Source organism: Gallus gallus, chromosome 8 (assembly GCF_016699485.2).
Source record: "Gallus gallus isolate bGalGal1 chromosome 8, bGalGal1.mat.broiler.GRCg7b, whole genome shotgun sequence".
NCBI classification, from domain to species: domain Eukaryota; kingdom Metazoa; phylum Chordata; class Aves; order Galliformes; family Phasianidae; genus Gallus; species Gallus gallus.
The window spans coordinates 22,359,968-22,378,131 of record NC_052539.1 but is presented as its reverse complement, the minus strand read 5'-3'; the positions used below and the strand labels follow the sequence as shown (position 1 = coordinate 22,378,131).

General features: G+C 41.8%; 1 protein-coding gene and 1 non-coding gene across 12 annotated transcripts in view; both read left to right on the top strand.

Annotated features, from left to right (window-relative positions):
- The first annotated feature begins 2,502 nt into the window (after window positions 1-2,502).
- On the top strand, window positions 2,503-2,610 carry MIR1809 (microRNA 1809). The gene has a single exon (NR_035312.1). It is a non-coding gene; the product is annotated as a microRNA 1809 (primary transcript).
- An 11,637-nt stretch (window positions 2,611-14,247) lies between these two features.
- Window positions 14,248-18,164, top strand: part of SPATA6 (spermatogenesis associated 6) — a 51,111-nt gene continuing 47,194 nt past the window's right edge. For 8 of the 11 annotated variants that reach the window (XM_040705414.2, XM_040705413.2, XM_040705412.2 and 5 more), the window contains exon 1: window positions 14,873-15,018. In XM_040705414.2, the coding sequence (XP_040561348.1) occupies window positions 14,971-15,018 (48 nt within the window). In that variant the 5' untranslated portion in view covers window positions 14,873-14,970. Of the gene's footprint in view, window positions 14,315-14,872; window positions 15,019-18,164 lie in introns of those variants that run through there. The other 3 variants (XM_046944874.1, XM_046944873.1, XM_046944872.1) reach the window with 1 other exon arrangement.

The following is an 18,164-nucleotide window of genomic DNA, read 5'->3' as shown; positions in this document are numbered from 1 at the left end:
TACTAACAGTAATGATACAAGCATTTATATCAGCAATGGTATGAACTAGCCCAGCGCTTCTGCACTTGAGAAGCTCAAGTACATCCAACGCAGTCAGCTCTTCACTCTCTCAGAGCACTTTCTAGTGCTGCTGAGCTGCCCATCATGCATCAGGCAATTCCAATCATGGCTGGGCCAGTTCTGGCATCAGAAAACCAGTTCTGTCCCAAACCAGGCTGCAGGGCAAATCATTCATCAGCACGACCGCAGTATGCCAGTGCAAAATCACAGGAGAAACTATCCCTGTGTACTTTTAAATCATCAAGCTAATAAGTACCCTGGATGATAAGATGTAATCTTTTAAATGCAGTATGGATTTCTTCCCCTGAATTATGCATGATAACATCTTTAGGCATGAGTTTTTTTTTTTTTTTTTTTCTGAAGGAGCTGTCTTTTGGTGGTGGTGGAAGTAATCACTATGTTTTACAATTAGGGAGGCAGGCCCAGCAAGGGCTCCCTGTTGCTATACAATCTCTGCTAACGGCTGGGCACTAGGACGGTGCCAGAGTATCTCCAGGAGATGTGAGACTGTTAACACAGTGACTGAATGAGCAGATGCGGATTCCCAGGAAAGGCAGCCAATTCTCACCTGGGAAGAGATGCACAAGAGGTAAGGGAACGGATGCCTCAGATTTCAGAAGGGATCAGATAAATTCATAGAATCATAGAATTGTTTGAATTGGAAGGGACCTTTAAAGGTAATCTGGTCCAACTCTCCTGCAATGAACACAGACACCTACAGCTCCATCAGGGTGCTCAGAGCCCCATCCAGCCCGACGGTGAATGTCTCCAAGAACCATGCCCCCACCATTCAGTGCAGATTCTGCCACATACAGTCCCCATTTGGGGCTTGCTGGGAGCTCATGGATGTGTGGGACCCACACAGGAGGCAATGGGCACAAATTAAAAAGAAACACAAAATTCTATCTGAACACAAGTAAACTCTTACTTTTGCCATGCAAGTGGTCACACACTGGAACAAGCTGCCTGGAGAGGCTGTAGTGAACCCGTCTTTTGGAGATGTTCAAAACCCAACAGGTCACAACCCTGGGCAAACTGCTCCAGGTGATCCAGTGTGAGCTGAGCTGTTGGATGAGATCATCTCAAGAACCTTTTCAACCTCATCCTTGCTAAGATATTGTTCCTGCTTCTTATACCAGGTCCTGACTACTATAAAAGTCACTGCAGCAAATCATATAATGATATCTAAGCCTCCTGCAGAATTTTTCTCTCATTGTTCTGCATTGTGTCTGCAGAGGTTTGTAGCTCTTCATCCCTTCTTAGCACCTGGGGAAACCGGGACTGTCAGAAAACAAATGATTTGATTAAAGACGTTTGGGAAGACAGAGGCAGAGGGACCAAATCTCCAGAGCATCACCTCCCACTCTCAGACCAGCACTGCAACCGCAATGCCTGTGCAGTTGTACGTGGTGAGAGGTGCCAAATGCACCTAGCACCCAGCCACAGCAGATGCTGAAGGTGTGGGATGCAACGTGCAGGGCAGCCCCAGGGCTGTAAATCACAGCAGATGAGGAGGTCTCCTGGGCTTTGCCAGGGAGACAATGGAGCAGGCAGCTGCACTCCGGTGAGCTCAGCTGAACCACAGTCAAGCTGGTGCTTTAATGAAGGTGCATTCCCAATTGGTAAGAGCAGCCTTTACCCACCTTTGCTTCAGACTGCAGCTCCAGTTTCTGTATAACACCTGTTTTTTATTCTTTTTCCAGTGATTCTACAGGTCTCAGATTTGGCCAAGTTACAACGCACAACAGAAACAGATTATAGGTTGATGCTTCTAATGTTACAAACATTTCTTAACTAAAGGAATGATTTGGTGACTCAGTGTATTTTGATCTATTGACAAGTACAGCTTTATAAAAAGAAAAATCATATTCTGATTTTCTCATGAACACTGTAAATCATGGAGAAAAGCAGATGTGTGTACGTGTCAACCTACACATAAACACAGAGCCCCCACTTTATGCATTTCCTTAAATTCCCAGTCCTGACTGAGGAACAATCTGCTTGCTGGTCTTTTGGTGAGCTGGATAAATACAAGGACTGTGTTTGTATGGTATAGGGGAAGCCAGTCGTTTATGGACAATTAATCACAGACATGTATTCTTTATTTCCTATTTATGGATGACACAGAAGGCTGAATTCTAATCAGCTCTCACTGTGGTGGGTTTTCGTGTCCCTGCTTTCAGCAGTTAACACTTTAGAGATATCAGCCAAAGGAAGAAGTGGAATGAATATGGATTGGGACCACTTCTGCTTTTAGTGATGACTTTTGTTCCTTCAGAGAAGGGACAAATTGATGCCTTGTAAGTGTGAGCTTCTGGGATGGCACCCTGGAAATGGGTGCAGCTTCTGAGAACAAGTATCCCACAGTACTATGTAGAATGGTGAACGGAGCTCAACTAAAACCAGCATCTGAACCCAACTTTCCACTGCCTCTATCTAACACAGGGCAAAGGGGTTGGTATGGCTATACGTGGGAAGTTTGGCAGAGCATGTGCCATAGTGTTCAGCTCTGACCTTGCTTCCTGTATTGCCCAGCTAAACTCGTTTCTGGACTTCCCACACAAGGCTTATTGCAGGAATGGCCCCTCCATTCTTCTTTGTTTTCTAACTTACAAATGCACTACAACAGAATGCTCTTCAGCAGAGACACAGTCTTAATCCCTTTGTTCAGTGAGAAGGATAACTAACAAAGCTCTGACCTCCTCTCCTTGGATGATGTGCAGTTTCATCTTTATGGTACTAAAGTGATTTTACTCATAAGATTAAGAATTACGTACTGTATCCTGACCTAAGTGATACCACGGTACATCTGAATTTGGAGTCAGACTACTGAAGTAATTGGAGTTGGTAGGGACTATGACTGGCACACGTGGCATTCAGTATTTCTGGTATTTATATCCAAGCCAGGTAGTGGGATCTGTTACACCGCTCTACACCTGGCCAACCCATGCTGCGTAAAATGCAGTTGTTATGTGTGCTACTAATTGCACAGTAGGCGATTAAAATGGAGAGCATTTTAAAAGTCAAATTGGCCTTTTACATCAAGTAATTTGGGATCGGGGCCAGATTGCTCTGGATGCTTTAGATACCTAACTCAATCAATGAGTATGAGACATCAAAATGCCTTTGGAAAAAAAAAAAAAAAAAAAACCTGCAGCCCTTAATCTTTAAATTTCATCTTTAATTTTGGAGTGAAATTGGTGCTTAGAAAATATAGCTTAGGGAGGGCAGGGAAAGAAAAGTCCAGCGAGGAAAACTGAAATCTCGCTGAGCCAGGACTGCCATCAGCTGAAGAAGAGATGAGACATTAGCACACAGCTCAGGCTGGCTCGCTCTCAGGAATACATTGACAAAATTGATGCGGAGAGATGACGCCATCCAGCCCCTAAAAACCTACAGCCCTTTAAAATGAGGGCCCCTGGGTGACAGATACTTTTCCAGGCATTAAGACTCTGGCAGCCCAACCAAAGTACAAGATCAGGAAAGTAAATTTGAAGGAGTTACTTTATTACAGATAACACAGCCTTTGCCAGATAGCCACGCTTCAGTTAAGCCCACCGAACCAAACTCCACGTTGCAATTCAGTCAGGAAAAGTAGCTTGCCCTAAGATATGATACAGGACAAGCAAAATTAATAATTTTGAGAAGTATCATCATAGGAAGAATGTGAGGAGGTTTATTTTCCCTTCTTTTTATCAGGACTCTTTTACCTTCAGATTCTCCTCTTGGGCTACTATTCAAAGCCAAACTTTGTTCGTGCTGCTTGGATCCAGTTTTCATGCCCTAGCACAAAAACAGGCCTTGGGAAAAGAATGGAACGAGATGTATATGCAGTGGGCCAAGCAGAGAAGAGACACTTCAGGTCTATGGCTGTAGCTACTGACTGGAAGAATTTAAGTGATTTTTGTGAAATGAATGTTTAGCCCATAAAGGAGTTTGGGGACACAGAGACTTAAAGGTTGATGACAAAATGATAGATCCTCACTTCAAAGTCAGTCTGAGACTGCAGGAAGTTACTCGGAAATTACATGCTGGCAATTATCCTTCTGGGATATTGGGGATGCTTTGGCTGTCTCCTCTGCGGTTGCCATCACTGTTTCAGTGTCCAAATCTTTTTTATTTTACTCGGAATTAAACTTTCAGATCCCACATAGTGATTTGAAAAAAATCACAGTTTGTATGTCAGAAACACCACACACATTTACAACTTGCTCCTTACCATAGGCTCTGTCTACAAATGGACATGGGTCAATTGGAGTAGGACCCAAACAATGGATGCAGACCAAAGACCAGCAGTTTGTATTCTCCCAGCCCAGGGTCCACAATGCAACATGTGAGAGCCTCAGCAGAGAATCCAGCTGGCAGAATGTGCACAGGCTTTTGGATCTTATGAAAACTTCATCCATTTCTTCATTACCCCATGGCTTCCAGGGAATACTGCATTAAAGCAGTGATTCGATCTTTAGGGGTGCGACCATTCAAGAGGCAAAGCAAGTCAGCACAATTCCTCTTCAGTACTTAAGCAAAAGAATATTAAATTTAGTTGTGTATTTGTTCGCCTCGTAGAAGAGAACTGCCTTGGTAGGACAGGGGACTCAACAAGGATGCTGGAGCAGACCATCACAGCATTGGCTGAGGTTGCTAACATCCTTATACTAATTAATTTCCTTTTCTTAACTTTTTTTTTCTTTTTTTTCAGTTTCTATTTGAATCAACATCCAAAGACACAGAAACACAGAAACTGCTAAAGGACATACTCAAATTTGAGGTAGAGTCCAAGCCAGGAGGTCAATGAAATTCAAGGTGGGGGCATCCTTGAATCACCTATGCCCACGTCAGCTGAGAAGCAGCCAGAGTGCTTCTCCCCTAGGACTGCTGTACTTTGTCCTACATCAGGCCTTTGCAAGTCACATCAGTAAGTGTGGTCCCCAAACCCCAGCAGTTTAGAAGAGAAAACTGTACCCAGGGCATCTTTTTTTTTCGAAGCAGCAAAGTTACAGCTTTAGAATGAAGTTCATTTTTATTTTCCAATCATAGCTAATTAAAATAAATTAATGGAAACATAGCCAGATCCAAAAGTCTATTGGAAAAGAAGCATTGTAGTTTAATTATGCCACTGTGTTGTGTACGAAACAAAGCCCACTGAAATCTGAATACTTGATGATCTCTGGAATTTGACTAAGAGCTCTCTGGCCTGAGGGAGAAACTTGACAATTACTAATCTACATATACTGACAATCTCTACATATCAGGGGCCCCGCGAGGGTCTTTAATTGCTCTGTAAACTTCAAACTGGAGTGTTCTTCAGCAGGAAAAAACAAGATGCTGCATTCAAGCTAAAGAGAGTGGTAGTTGACATGTTTATTAAATACCCTGGACCCAAAGGATTGCAGAGTAGAAGGTTCTCTGGGTAGGAGAAGTTACAAATGCAGCATCAGATTTATTCAAGACAGAACAATTACGTGTGAATGCTCAGGTGCGATAACGGCGTGATGCATCCAGGAAAACTTCCTGCAAAAGCATTTCAGCCCCTCCAAACCATGCTTCCACAGCCCTTGTTGCCCCATTCCCTTCAGCTTTATGACTGCACATGCAAAATGTCTGCATGATTTTAACACAAATGGGCAGTGGAATTTCTAAATTTTTGACCAGGGCTTTTTCAAAAGCAAAATATGCGACATTTGGTTTAGTGTTGTGTGATGGTAGACAGTGAATTTTGCCCATATGTCTGGCAGAGGGGGGATTCCACCCTCCACAATACCTTCAACTTGGGACTTGAAGTTATCCCAGAAATTTCAGTGAGTTTGGCTCCATATGTAGCTACAGGAAGACTGATAGTTTCATATCAGAACTGATAGTTTCATATCCCTTCCCCTTATTTCCAGTTTGACACAAACTCACACTCTGATGATTAAGGTTACTTGTTATTGACAGCACAGAGGGTTATCCTGGCTCAGCCTCCTATGACTGGATTGACTCGATGTCAGCAATAATGTTCACCGTGCACATTTTCAACATAATCTCCAAGCAAATTTTGATCATTTCTTCTTTTATTTCTTTGTATTTCAGGAATGTCCAGAGTTATCCTCCCACTGCTGCGAGGGTTCACTGCCCCTATGAATCAGACACAGCACACAGGCAAAAAAAATAACGTTGCCATCCCAACAGCTTGCAGTCAAAATCAGAGAAGAGAAAAAGCAGAGTGATAAAACAAACAGAAGAGAAAAGGTAACTGGGAGGTGATGATGTCAACAGGCAGTGGTACTGCATGTGCTTCAAGAGGTTTTTTTTTAAAACTCTGGTGAAGAGGTTACTGCCCTAGAAAAAGGCATTAAAAGAGCACATGTGCTCTTAACAGACTGAACCACAGCCACAGGTATCTGCTTAAGTTGCTAATGAAATGCAACTGGATGAGACACCCAGGAGAAAGATGGAGCAAGCCGTTGGCTGGGCTCTTCACCACCAGAAGCTGTTGGATAGAGCGGCGTCAGTCCTGGTGAGAGTCTTTATGAAGTGCTTTACCATTTCTGGGGTGCAGAAGGAACAGAGAGCTTGGGCTGCAGGCAGTGGGCTGTGCAGTGTTGGCCTTGCTACGCAGGGAGGTCAAGCAGGAAATAGTTGGAGGGAATAATCAGGAAATTCCCAGTGCTGGCCTTGTTCTGGTTGCTAACGCACCATCCAGACCTCTGAGTTGGGCGAGGGAGTGTGTTATAGATGCAACACATTAAACAACTTTAACTCCAGTGAGCAATGGCACTACTATAACACTTGTTTATTAGCAAAATGCATCTGATCTCAAAGGCCTGCATGACAAGTTCATTACATATCAATTTAATTAGCTGATTTACATTTAATTTACATTTCAATTAATGTCTTTAGCAACAAAACGTTGCCTTAATAGGGTAATTGCCTGTTAGGCAATATGTAAAAGAATAAATAGTCACATTCTGAGGAAGAATTCCTATTTTCAATTTTTTATTACCATAAATAACCTAAATAATTATTGCTCTTAAGGGGCCACGTCCCAGTTCCCTTCTGGGCCTAATTATAAAGACTTAGTACCTCATTAAGCAAAATGGTTTCAGAGTCACAGAAAAGCATTACTCTAATCGTGACTCATTAGTTTCAACAAAAGAGGGGAAAACTGCAAAAGTCGGCACATTTCACCATATTATTCTTGCAGTTCATAAGCAGCAGCACATTTGAGAAGTGGCTGCCACAGCTGTGTAGGCATTTCTGTTCCGAAGCCCTGCTTTCAGATTGGGTTTTGTGTGTAACTTTGGTCATTAAAAGAGTCCTGTCAGGCTGGAGAAGCTGGCACGTGCAGCCCTGGCACAGAGCAAGGAGTTGGAGCAGGTTTCTGCTCTTCTGTTCCCTTAGAGCTTGGTTTGAGGCTGTAAGGTGGGACCTGTCTTCTTCTGCCATGTCAGCAGGGCTGCTGTCACCACCAAAATACATCCCAGTGCAGAGAAATGGCTATTGGAGTTCGGTGATGCTATACTAGAAGCCCTTCATGACAGTGCTCCTTCATTGTAACTTGTAGCACAATTTGAAGGAAAAAGGAACTGATCAAGGGTTTTTGCAGCAAATGATAAACTCCTAATATGCTAAGAATACACAGAGCTTTTATAAAGGAAGTGTTTAACTGATGTACCTTTCCACATAGTGTTAGTTTCCTCATTAACCTTTAAATGATGGTTCAGATATAAAAGAAACCCCAACTCAAACACCGTGCTATTCTTTCTTATGTTGCAGATAAATCCAATGCTAAAAATAGGATTTCTTGTTGGTAGCAGTGTGCAAGAACAGGCAACCCATACTACCATTCTTGTTTGTTCGGTTTTGTGTGTGTGGTTCATTTTTGCTTTGCTTTTTTTTTTTATTACTGGCTAACTGCTTCTGTTCTCCTTTTACAGGCAGTTCAATTGGTAACGTAGCAATGTTAGGTGATGTTCCATAACCCCGATCTGTAAGGACAGCTCCTGCCCTCACTGCGCAGCCATTCAGCTCTGATACCTGTTGAAGCTCCAGAGGCAAATCATCTGAACTGTATGTATGGGCCAAGTTATTGACTGAGACTGGCAAGTTCTAGTCCTCAGTGCTTTGTTTTTCCTGTAACAGGGTGACATACGTATATACCATTAGAAAAGCGAGGGGAAAAAAAAATCAGGATGAAGTCTTCTAACACTAAAAGCACCCTTTCACTAGAATAAGGAAATGGGTAAATAGTACTTTCCCTAGAGGGGAGGAGAGAGGGGGAGAGAGAAGTTTCCATTTCACCCAAAAATTACCATAAGAAATTAATTGCTTAGGCTCAGATTATCTCCTGGTATTCGGCGTTTTATTTTTGCTCCCACACTTGCTTGATCTGGAATTCTCTTCTGTGCTGCTAACTCAATTTTTTTGCTTTTTAAAGCTCATTTAAAACCCTTCCTACTTTCCTGTGTCGGTGATTAACACTAATCCACTCTCCCCTTTCTTTTCATATGGCTTCTTACACTCACCCCTTGTTACAGACTGCAAGAATTCTAATTGGTGTCTGCTCTTCTTTTTGGGTTTCCATTTTTCCTTTCTTCCTGCTCCATTTTCTCTCTGTTGCTGTATGCCATCCTGTTACGCTCCCTAGCCCAGATCTGCCTAGTGCTCTAAAGGATTTGATGATTTTCTTTAGGATGGACTCTAATAATAGCCACAATCCTGCCCCTTTACAAATCTTCCTCACAAAGAAAAAAAAAAAAACGTTCTGCTATCCGGAGTGAATTCCATTGAAAACTGAAAGTTCTTGTTTAAAATAATAATAATAATAATAATAATCTTCTTGACATATTGGAGAAATTTTAAAGGAGCAATGTTATGATTCATGAGGAATTCGAGATCAGATCTCAGAGCACCCTATTAAATGAGTAACTCCAGCTATTATTTGAAGAGAATGTTTAGCTTTTCTGTGATAGAACACTACACTAAAATTTATACCAGGAAAACATGCCAGCCAGAATGTCCTTGAGGTTCTCTAGTGCCTTTGCTGTCAGTCAAATTAACATGGAAGAACCTCAAATGCTGCTACTTTAATGGGCAGAGGGACAAATCTCCTGCCACACTGCAGGAAGGCTTTTCAAAAAAAAATGCGACTAGATGCCATGTGAGCTGGATGAGGCTAACAGAAGCCTGAGCCTGGGACTACAATGGAATGTGATGGATTTGGAGCGCTAACTGCCATTTCAGATGGCCTATGCCCCAAACTGCAATTTCTCAGCCTGCTCTTCAGCTGCTGTCTCAGCCTGGCTGCCCACAAACAACCCTTTTCCCTGTTTTACAGTGTTTCTTGCAGCTGATTCTTTGGTGCCAAACTCTCTGTCTGTAGCAGAAAGAGCACGGGCTCCTCTGCTGGAAATGGATATTTCCAGTGAGCGATGTGTAGAAGTCATCTGCTGCAGTGTGAACACTCCAGAGCAAACTGGTCAGAGCCCTCTCTGTGGCTCTGCCCAGTAAGCAGTGCTTTAGGTTTTAATACGCTTATGAGTCACAACATTCACAGACAGAACATAATGTCAGGCCATTACTGCAACCTCCTGGATGTCACAGACGACAGCAATTAAATTCTGTTGTCACTTCTTTTTTTTGTTTAACAGGTTGGGTTTTTTTGTTGTTGTTTTGACAAAACCGTGCCTTCAGTCTGCTCCTCGTTTTCCTTTTGAATTGTCGAAGATGGAGATTTCACCTTCCCTTTGAGAGCTGATTCCAGTGGTTACTCAATTCATGTGTTAAAATACAGCGTCTAATTTCTGATTCAAATTCTTCTGCTTTCAGCTTCTAGCAACTGCCTCTTGTATACTCTTCCCAGTTAATTTATGTAACTGTTTAGTATCCTGCATTTTTTCAACACAAAGGTACTTAATGGCCATAATTGATCCCCAGTTTTTGGCTTCCAGCTCGGACCACTGAGCTATCACTGCTGCAGCTAGAGCCATCAGTGCCAACATTCTGCCTTCACTGTGGCACAGGGGCGCCATGTTGGACACTGCCCCACCAGCTGCTCCGCATTCCTGCAGGGCCACAATCTCATCTCTGGGATGGCAGAAGGACTGGCAAGAACAGTTGGAAGATTCTGCTTCCTCCACCGCCATTGTCTTGCGTTGTTCTGCCGACCTGACAATGTTCTTTTCTTTGCTTTTTAAATACAAAGCCATAAATGCATAAGGAATAAAACGCTCTAATTTATTCCACAAAAGTGTTCATCAAGTGAGAGACAGGACTCTGGGAAAAGATTAAGAGCTTACATTTTTCATTTGACTTATTTCGCATAAAATTTCATAGAGGATAAAATGATGGGAGGCATAGAAGCAATGATATTTCTGTTTTATCTCTGTCTAAGGACCATAAATCTTTCTGAAGTATCATTAATTATAGCAGCGCAATTCACAACGCTATTGTTAAGGGTCTATCAGCAGTCCCATTATAAACCCCCTATTTTCAGGGGTTTATAACTTGGTAAGAATAATTTTGTTTCAGGCAAAAACTTTGCTGGGGCAACGCCTCCATCTAAGATAATTTAAAAAAAAAATTAAAACACAAAAGAAAGTATTACCTCTTTTGAATTGATTAACGGAGAGCCCAGGAACTTTCTAGGGGTATAAATCTAATACTGTATTGGCTGATTGAATCTGTACCATTTGTGAAGTCATAAGACTGAATGCATTGAAGTTATCTCTTAGATGAATTTAGATCATTCCTTTACAAGGAAAGTTTCCAATTACCATGGCTGAATTCAAGATCTGGACTATTCCTCTAGTGGCTGTAATCAAATCAGATTTGATTTCTTCCTTAGCTGAAGCCAGTCAAGAAAGAATTTAGCAGACCTAGAAAACAGCTTACATGTTAAGAATATTTCAGTGTCTTTGGGTAGCTTGCCTTGTTTTTTTTTCTCTGCTGCAGGCATGACTTACATCAAGAATCAGTGAAGGGCAGTGGTCATAGCCAACAAAGTGAGTTTTGGCTTAGCAGCAACACAGAAGATTCACTCTGCCATGGTTGAGCCACAGTGAAATGTGCCGAGAGATGCTCAGTTTCTCCAGATGCATGGTGAAAAATGCTCTTCAGTAGGCATGAGTGAGACTGGGAGGACACAGGGAAGAAAGGTCACGGCTTACCCTACAGAACAAAATGACCAGGCAGCCTTTTGCCCGTAGTAACTTGTAGGTTCACCAGGGAAGCCTGAGAGCTCTGCCCAATTTAGTCCTTGCAGGTTAGGAAAGAGCAAGATGAATGTAATACACCACGCCACAACGGGATCGACAGAGCCATTGTGGTCTTTTTCTAAAGCAATGGATATTAATGAATGCTAACTTCTGAGCAACTTCTTTCCTGCTTTAAAGTAGAAAGATTAGATGAAAATGTATTTTGTGAAGAGTGTGCTGACACCCTCAGGTAATCTCCATCCTCTGTCCTCATCAATAATCTAACAGTCTACCTTCCCTGTTACATTACTGTCTGCAGTAATGCAATTCACTTTGGTCCCCTTAGATCCTATTAGAATCTCTCACATTACAAAATTCTTCCAGCTCTGCTCTATCGTGCACTGGGATTGTTTAGTCTTAACTTTTTCTGGCTGTTTTCCTTGGCTACAATTCTTTGCACAGGAACAGACTTTTGTGAATCGCACATTTAACCTAGCAGTGAGTGAGAAGATCAAAAAAAAGTAATGCATGTGGGTATTGTCCTACAGGGTCTCTAAAGCATTTTGATTCTCCTTTGAGCACTGGTGAATGTAGCTTGTTATAATGAGTTCCACTATCTAAAGTACTTTCTTCTATCAGTTTTGATTGTGTTGTCTTTTAATTTCATTGCCTGTGTCCTTTGAAAGGATAAATAGGCACGGGTAAATAGAAAAACACATTTCTACAAATTACTCAATCCCTTATGTACCTTTTTTGTATTACGTCTTACTTTTCTCCTCTCCAAAGTAAAGCAGTCTTAATGTTTTGTTTGTTTGCTTTTTCTAATATGGAAATCTTTCCATATCTCATAATTTGTTGATGTTATTTAAACAGATGTCTTCCTGGAATTCTCCACAGTTATTTATGACAAGACAATCACACTCAGTGATGTTATCTAAAATAGAAGCACTTGATATACGTAGGCTGAGGTCTTTTTTGGCTGCTCCAACAACGTTAAGGTCTTAAAGGAGGCAGAAATGGCTCTCTGACAACACTCTTAAAAGAACTGCAGTAGGAGGAAAAATGTGGAAAGCTCCTTTATTTCCTGCATTCTTATAGCCAGAATAAATGTGAAATACCACTTTGTACCCAGCGTAATGCTTCCTAAGTTTAAGGAGAGAAACATTCATGGCTTCTTAACCAGAAGCAAATCTCTGACACACTCAGTGACGTTAGACTTGCTCTCTGATCTCCAGTCTTATCTGATCCATTTCTCTCTAATCCACAATATTTTTTAGATTCTGGACTTTGCAATGTCTGTTGTTTGCAACCGTGAGTCTTGTGCATTTCCCACCTCACCTATGTTGTAGCATATACCAATATGCTGAAATTCTTGAGGCTTGACCCTGCGGACCATTGCAAAAATAGCGTAGAATTGTTGTGGTAATTATCTTAAACCAGTATAACTTCAACCTTTTGACAGTTTGAGTATTGAGTATTTTGATGAAACTGAAGATATGTGGAAGGGCTCAGAGGGCTGGAAAAGAAGATTTTAAATGAAGAAGATTGAAAAAAACATTAACATAAATGCAAAGCTGTCTTCCAGGCTCTTGTATTACAAGGAACTAAGTAGAAGTAGCATTCCAAGATTTACTTTTGTAAAAGCAAAGGAATTCACTGATTTTCAGCAGTAAAAACCTCAGGTCTGTTAAAGTAGCATGCCCTTTGTGGTTTTGCTTATCGATTTTGCTTATTAGCAAATGGATTTGTACTGAAAGACAGGATTTCCTTGCATCACTGTTCCTGCACTGCAAATATTTGACTAAACTATGCACTTCATCATGACCAGAAGATACAGATGGATCTCACTCTGCTGCAGAAAGGGCTGGACAGGGAAAACACTGCAGCAGCAGCATCCTTCCCTTCCAAGGTTCAGCATGGTGAGATGGAGAATGTCTGCAGATCTGAGGGATGGAGAAGCATCTCTGTGCTGACTGCATAACCCTCCAGCCTTCCCCAGGTTTTTCCTTGGTTTACCAGAGAGAAGGATTGAAACTCACTGCTTTGTTATCTCTGCAGAGAGACTTTCTGCCTTGCCTTGTGCTCCTTTTCCAAGGGTTATAAAGCATTTTTGTTCCAGGTCACTACACATAGACATTGAATTTTCATCACAAACATGATGCTGTTTTTTACTTCAGCATTTATCTGTCTTCTGGTCCTATATGGCCACACTTATCATAAAATCTCATACCTCACAACCTTTAACACACTATTTATCCCTCCGAAAAGTATGTGTATTGGTGATGCACTGGCACAGACTGTTAGTGGACATGGTTAGTGGACATGGTGGGGATGGGCTGGGGTTGGACTGGATGATCTTAGAGGTCTTTTCCAACCTTAACGATTCTATGATTCTATATGAAAGGTACCTGAAAACATGCAGTAAACCATTTTAATATCTGAGGCTATGGATCTTTGAGAATTTCCTTCTTATTAATTTTGGAAAGCCATTCATAACCTTGAGACCAATAATGCATATAAGATGTTTTTATCCAAATGTAAACCCCTCTTTAATGTATGTACTAGATGTGTGCAAGTCAAAAATGAGTTTTTTTTCTAGCCTCTAAATGCAGAATCCTGCCTTTGCTTGAACAAAAACCACAAACCAAAAAAGGCTCACAGCTATTACAGAGGTCACCAAAATAGACATAAAGCCCGCATTTCCAGTTTTTTTTATTTTAAAAGACTGAAATCTAGGAATAACTGAAATCACTGTTGACTGCTCTGATGTCTCTAATATATACATATAATATTAATTAAAAACCAAAGCATGTTAAGAATGGTGATTCTTTCCCAACCTCTTTGCGCTTGTATGGGAACTGTTGAGTCACAGCCTGAACCACTGATTGAGCACCTGGGGACTGGGTCAGCCCTGGGAGCACAGGTGAAGGCAATTCAGCTGTGTGACTGGAAGGGGTAGAGCCTGGCTGCACCTCTCTTAGAGCTCATTTAAGGGCTGACTGCCACCGGGGAAGGTTCTTTTTCTGGAGATCCCTTCTTGGTGAAGCTTTCTCCTGGGAACCTGGAATCTTCTAATGCAGGTGAGCAATCTTCTTCCCTTCCTTTATAGCACCTTGCTATCATGCTGGTCCTCCCATCTATACACCTTTCTTGTAATGCCTTTCCCATTGTATTGACCTGTCCAATTGCTACAGCACTAATAGTCAGTCTGTGAAATTGTAGAATTAAAACATTTGTGGGATACATTTGTGCCACTGCCCTCTTTCGGAAGTAATTATTGGCACACTGAGCTGCCTCTCCTCTCTCCAGCTGCTCTTGTGAATTTGGAAATACCTAAAGGCTTAAACCCCTTCCTGTGTGAGGCTGCAGTGAGCTGCAGTTAAGAGTCACTGTCTTGGTGTAATACATGACAGCAGATACTCTGAGACAACTGAGCCTCAAAGAGTCCAGAGGGCCAAAACCAGAATGTCAGGGAAACTCGAGGACGCACCCAAAATTAACAAGAAAAAAAGAGGAAGCACTGTGGGAAAGGGGCGAAGGCGCGGGGCATTGTGGGAGTGATGTCAACTGTGCGCCGCCCTGAGGGCGGCTCCCTCGGCGCCCGCGCCCCGCCCGCAGGCGTTGTGCGCATGCGCAGTGGGAGGCGGAAGCGTGGTGGTTGCCGTGACAACGGCGTCCGGCCCGCGGCTCGGGATCGGGTCGGGGGCCGTCACCTCCGGCCCGGCCCGGCCGCTCCATGCCGCGGAAGGTGCTGCGCTGCGTCCTGCAGCTGGAAATCCGCTCGGTGAGTGCCCGGGCCGCGACTCCTCCGGCCTGCCCGCTGTGGGCTGCAGGAGAACCGCTCTTGTTCCTTCCGGAAGGAGTTCGCCTTGATCAGGGGTAGAATTGAGTTCAGCATTACAAATAGGGTCTCACAGTTACCATAGATGATGTTAGGAGGAAAAAAAAAAAAAAAGCAGTCCAAAATTCCTCCTTAATGTCTTAACATTATTCCTTTCACAGCTGCACTATGGTTAGGCAGTTGTGTAACACAGTGAGATCCTCTAGTAAAACATCAGTAAAACAGGAAATGTTATATACACTGTAGTCTATCTCATTCCTTATGACTGTTCTTCCTGTATCTTTCTCATCGCTTCTGATTTCTGTTTTTTTTATTGGGAAATTTCATGAGTGTTCTTGTGCCAAGGTCAATAAATTGTTTAAAGGTGTGGATTCCAGCATATACGGATGAATGTTTTTAGTAGCAAGCCTTAAGTGATGCTCTCCACTTCAGCACATTACTGATGCTGTCCTTTGGCCATCAGGACTTTCTTGCTAACTTCCTTCTTCGCTTCATAGGTAGTAATATCTCATGTGGCACCATGTGACATTACTGATGCCCAGATAAAGCTAGATATCCTTTGCCCAGAAAGTAGGCTTTCAAGAAAGCATTGAGTTTTGCTTGTCTGATCCTTTTTTATTAAACATGTGCTGCTGGGCTTTTTTTCCTTCTCATATTTGCCTCCATATCCTTTATTATTTCATATTTAATATTCTGGTTGATGAGGTTATAATTGCTCAGGTCTCTTTTTCTGCCTTGAAGGTGCCTCACCGTTATTATTTTTCAGTCAGACAGTGTTACCCTTCTTTTTCAATGCTCTGCTTATTTCTGTAGCCTCTTGGAAACCCGTTGACCTGTGTCAGAAATTCTGCCATATATTATTTTCTCTCGCTTTAGGATACGTTCCGGTTTGGTTTTCTTCCTTTTGACTTAATCTAAGTTCCAAGGTCTTTTCCAGTCTGGAATACAAGAGTCCTTTGGTATATTTCATAGGCAGTCATCTTCATTTCTGAAAAGCTGCTCTTCTAAAATTGAAAACCTTAGTTTATGACCATATTTGGTTTACCCTGCCATTAGTTTGAATTGAATAATTCATGATTGCTCAGACTGAGCTTTCATTGTTATTTGTTTTCTGAGACTAATTTTGGTTCCTACCTCTGCTGCTGGCATTTAGATTGCTCATGTAGCAACAGAATGAAATTTGCATTATTCTTCATGTCACTGCTACTTGGAGAATTCACAAATGTGGCAGTGAAGTATGTAAAGCTTTAAGCACTAAGATGAATTAATAGCATTGTGGATTACTGTCAGGTAAGGAGACTAAAATGGCATCTCTTCATATTGAGAAGATTATTTTTGTAACTCTGAGTCCAAAGGGCTATTCTTTATGTAAGCTTGCACTCCACAGAAGTTAATACTGTTCATTGCCCTTTATGCAGAATGCTTTCTGTTTGGTGGTAATGGGCTACTAAAGGGATTTTTCAGGACCAGCCTTTCTCATTGGTTGCATACGCATGGTATAATTTGAGGACTGATTGTAGGAGGGGAAAAAAATAAACCCTGTATGGGATGTTGGAACAGTAGAACTCTGTTCCTTCTCATGAGGTGGATTCAGCTGTTTCTTCATGGGAGTCTGTGATGTCCCAGTGCCAGGGATGGCATGTTTTCATCCTTCTGGAACTGCACGTGGTAACAGTTGTTTCTCTTCCAGTAGCTCTCCTGGTTGGTTGTAAGAGCAGTTAATTCTGAAAACTATAATACTTCTACCATTTTTAAAATGCTCCCTCATCCTCCCTGAAGGGTTTGCAGTCAGTTAAGGACTTCATTTTGTCTCTTCAGTGTTCTGCAGCTCCGTGCAGCGTATATTACCAAACATGTTTCATGACCTGTGGATATACTTGTGCCATTGCTTTTTGGAGCTGGTTTAGAGTTATATGAATGTGTAAACTTGGTGTTCCAGCCCGGACAGTGAGTTGTGCTGCTATCTACAATGTTGTAGAAGCACAAGTTTCTACACGTGCTGATTTGTAAGCTCTTACTTTTACAGGCTAACCAGAATACGTATCCCCTAACTGTTGCTTGCGGTTTTGCTATGCCTGATGTGTTCAAACCTTTCTCTTTTCTTCTGGTTGCCTTCTGCAGGGTGCGAAGCCCTGGCTAAAAAGAATTGTAAATTCAAAAGAGTCCCAGCCAAGCTATAAGCTTGTGTAGTTTGGAGCAATCTTGCCTTGTATGAGTAAAATCTCTCTGTTTTACTCACTCCTATTAGCACTTGCAGCCACTGTCATGAAGCTGTTTAATGATTGGTAGTCTATTTCAGTCAGGATATCCATTATTCTGGTACTCCTCTTGCACTTTTGAAGTCCTAACTTACATGGAGAGGAAACTTCTTTTTTTTTCTTTTCTGGCATACATATATATATATTATTTATTTTTTTTAGCTTACACTGTACCTGTAATAATCTCTAACACATTGGTTTCTGTTGTTTTTGTCACTTGAGGCTGTTGTTCTGCTGTTTATGTAATTTTGTTTTAGCTCCAGCAAGAATTTCTCAGGTAAAATGTTCATTTGGGAGTAAGGGACTGTAAGCAAAGCACTTATTTTAATTCCTGTCACTCTGCTCCTTTGTCTTTGTAGCCTGCCATTGAAAGTCTGAACACTTTCTGCAGCAACCTTATGTTAGAAGAGACAACCTCATATTTATTATACTGCTATAAAAAGCAAGCAGTAGAAATCAAGTGAAAGGTGACAATTCTCTGGATGGGTAATAGAATAAAACCACGTGGCTTGGAGAAAATAGCTAACAGTGATTTGTGTACATCATTGCAGTGGAAACAGTTAAGAATGTCTGATGTTCATCAAGGCTTTAAAAGCATACAAACTTCTTAATCAATGAGTAAGAATTGGCCAGAGAAAGTTGAGAGATTTGTGGCAATATCTGGCAGCCCAATGAGGGGTCTTTCCTGTCTTGAATACACTCCTGGGTGGCCAAAATTCTCCTACAACAATTGGTGTGACATTACCTCCCATAGGAACGGAACGTTTACTTTTTCTCCTCTACCTATGAAAATGTAATGTTAATTGAATTGTATTATTTGCAAATAAACTT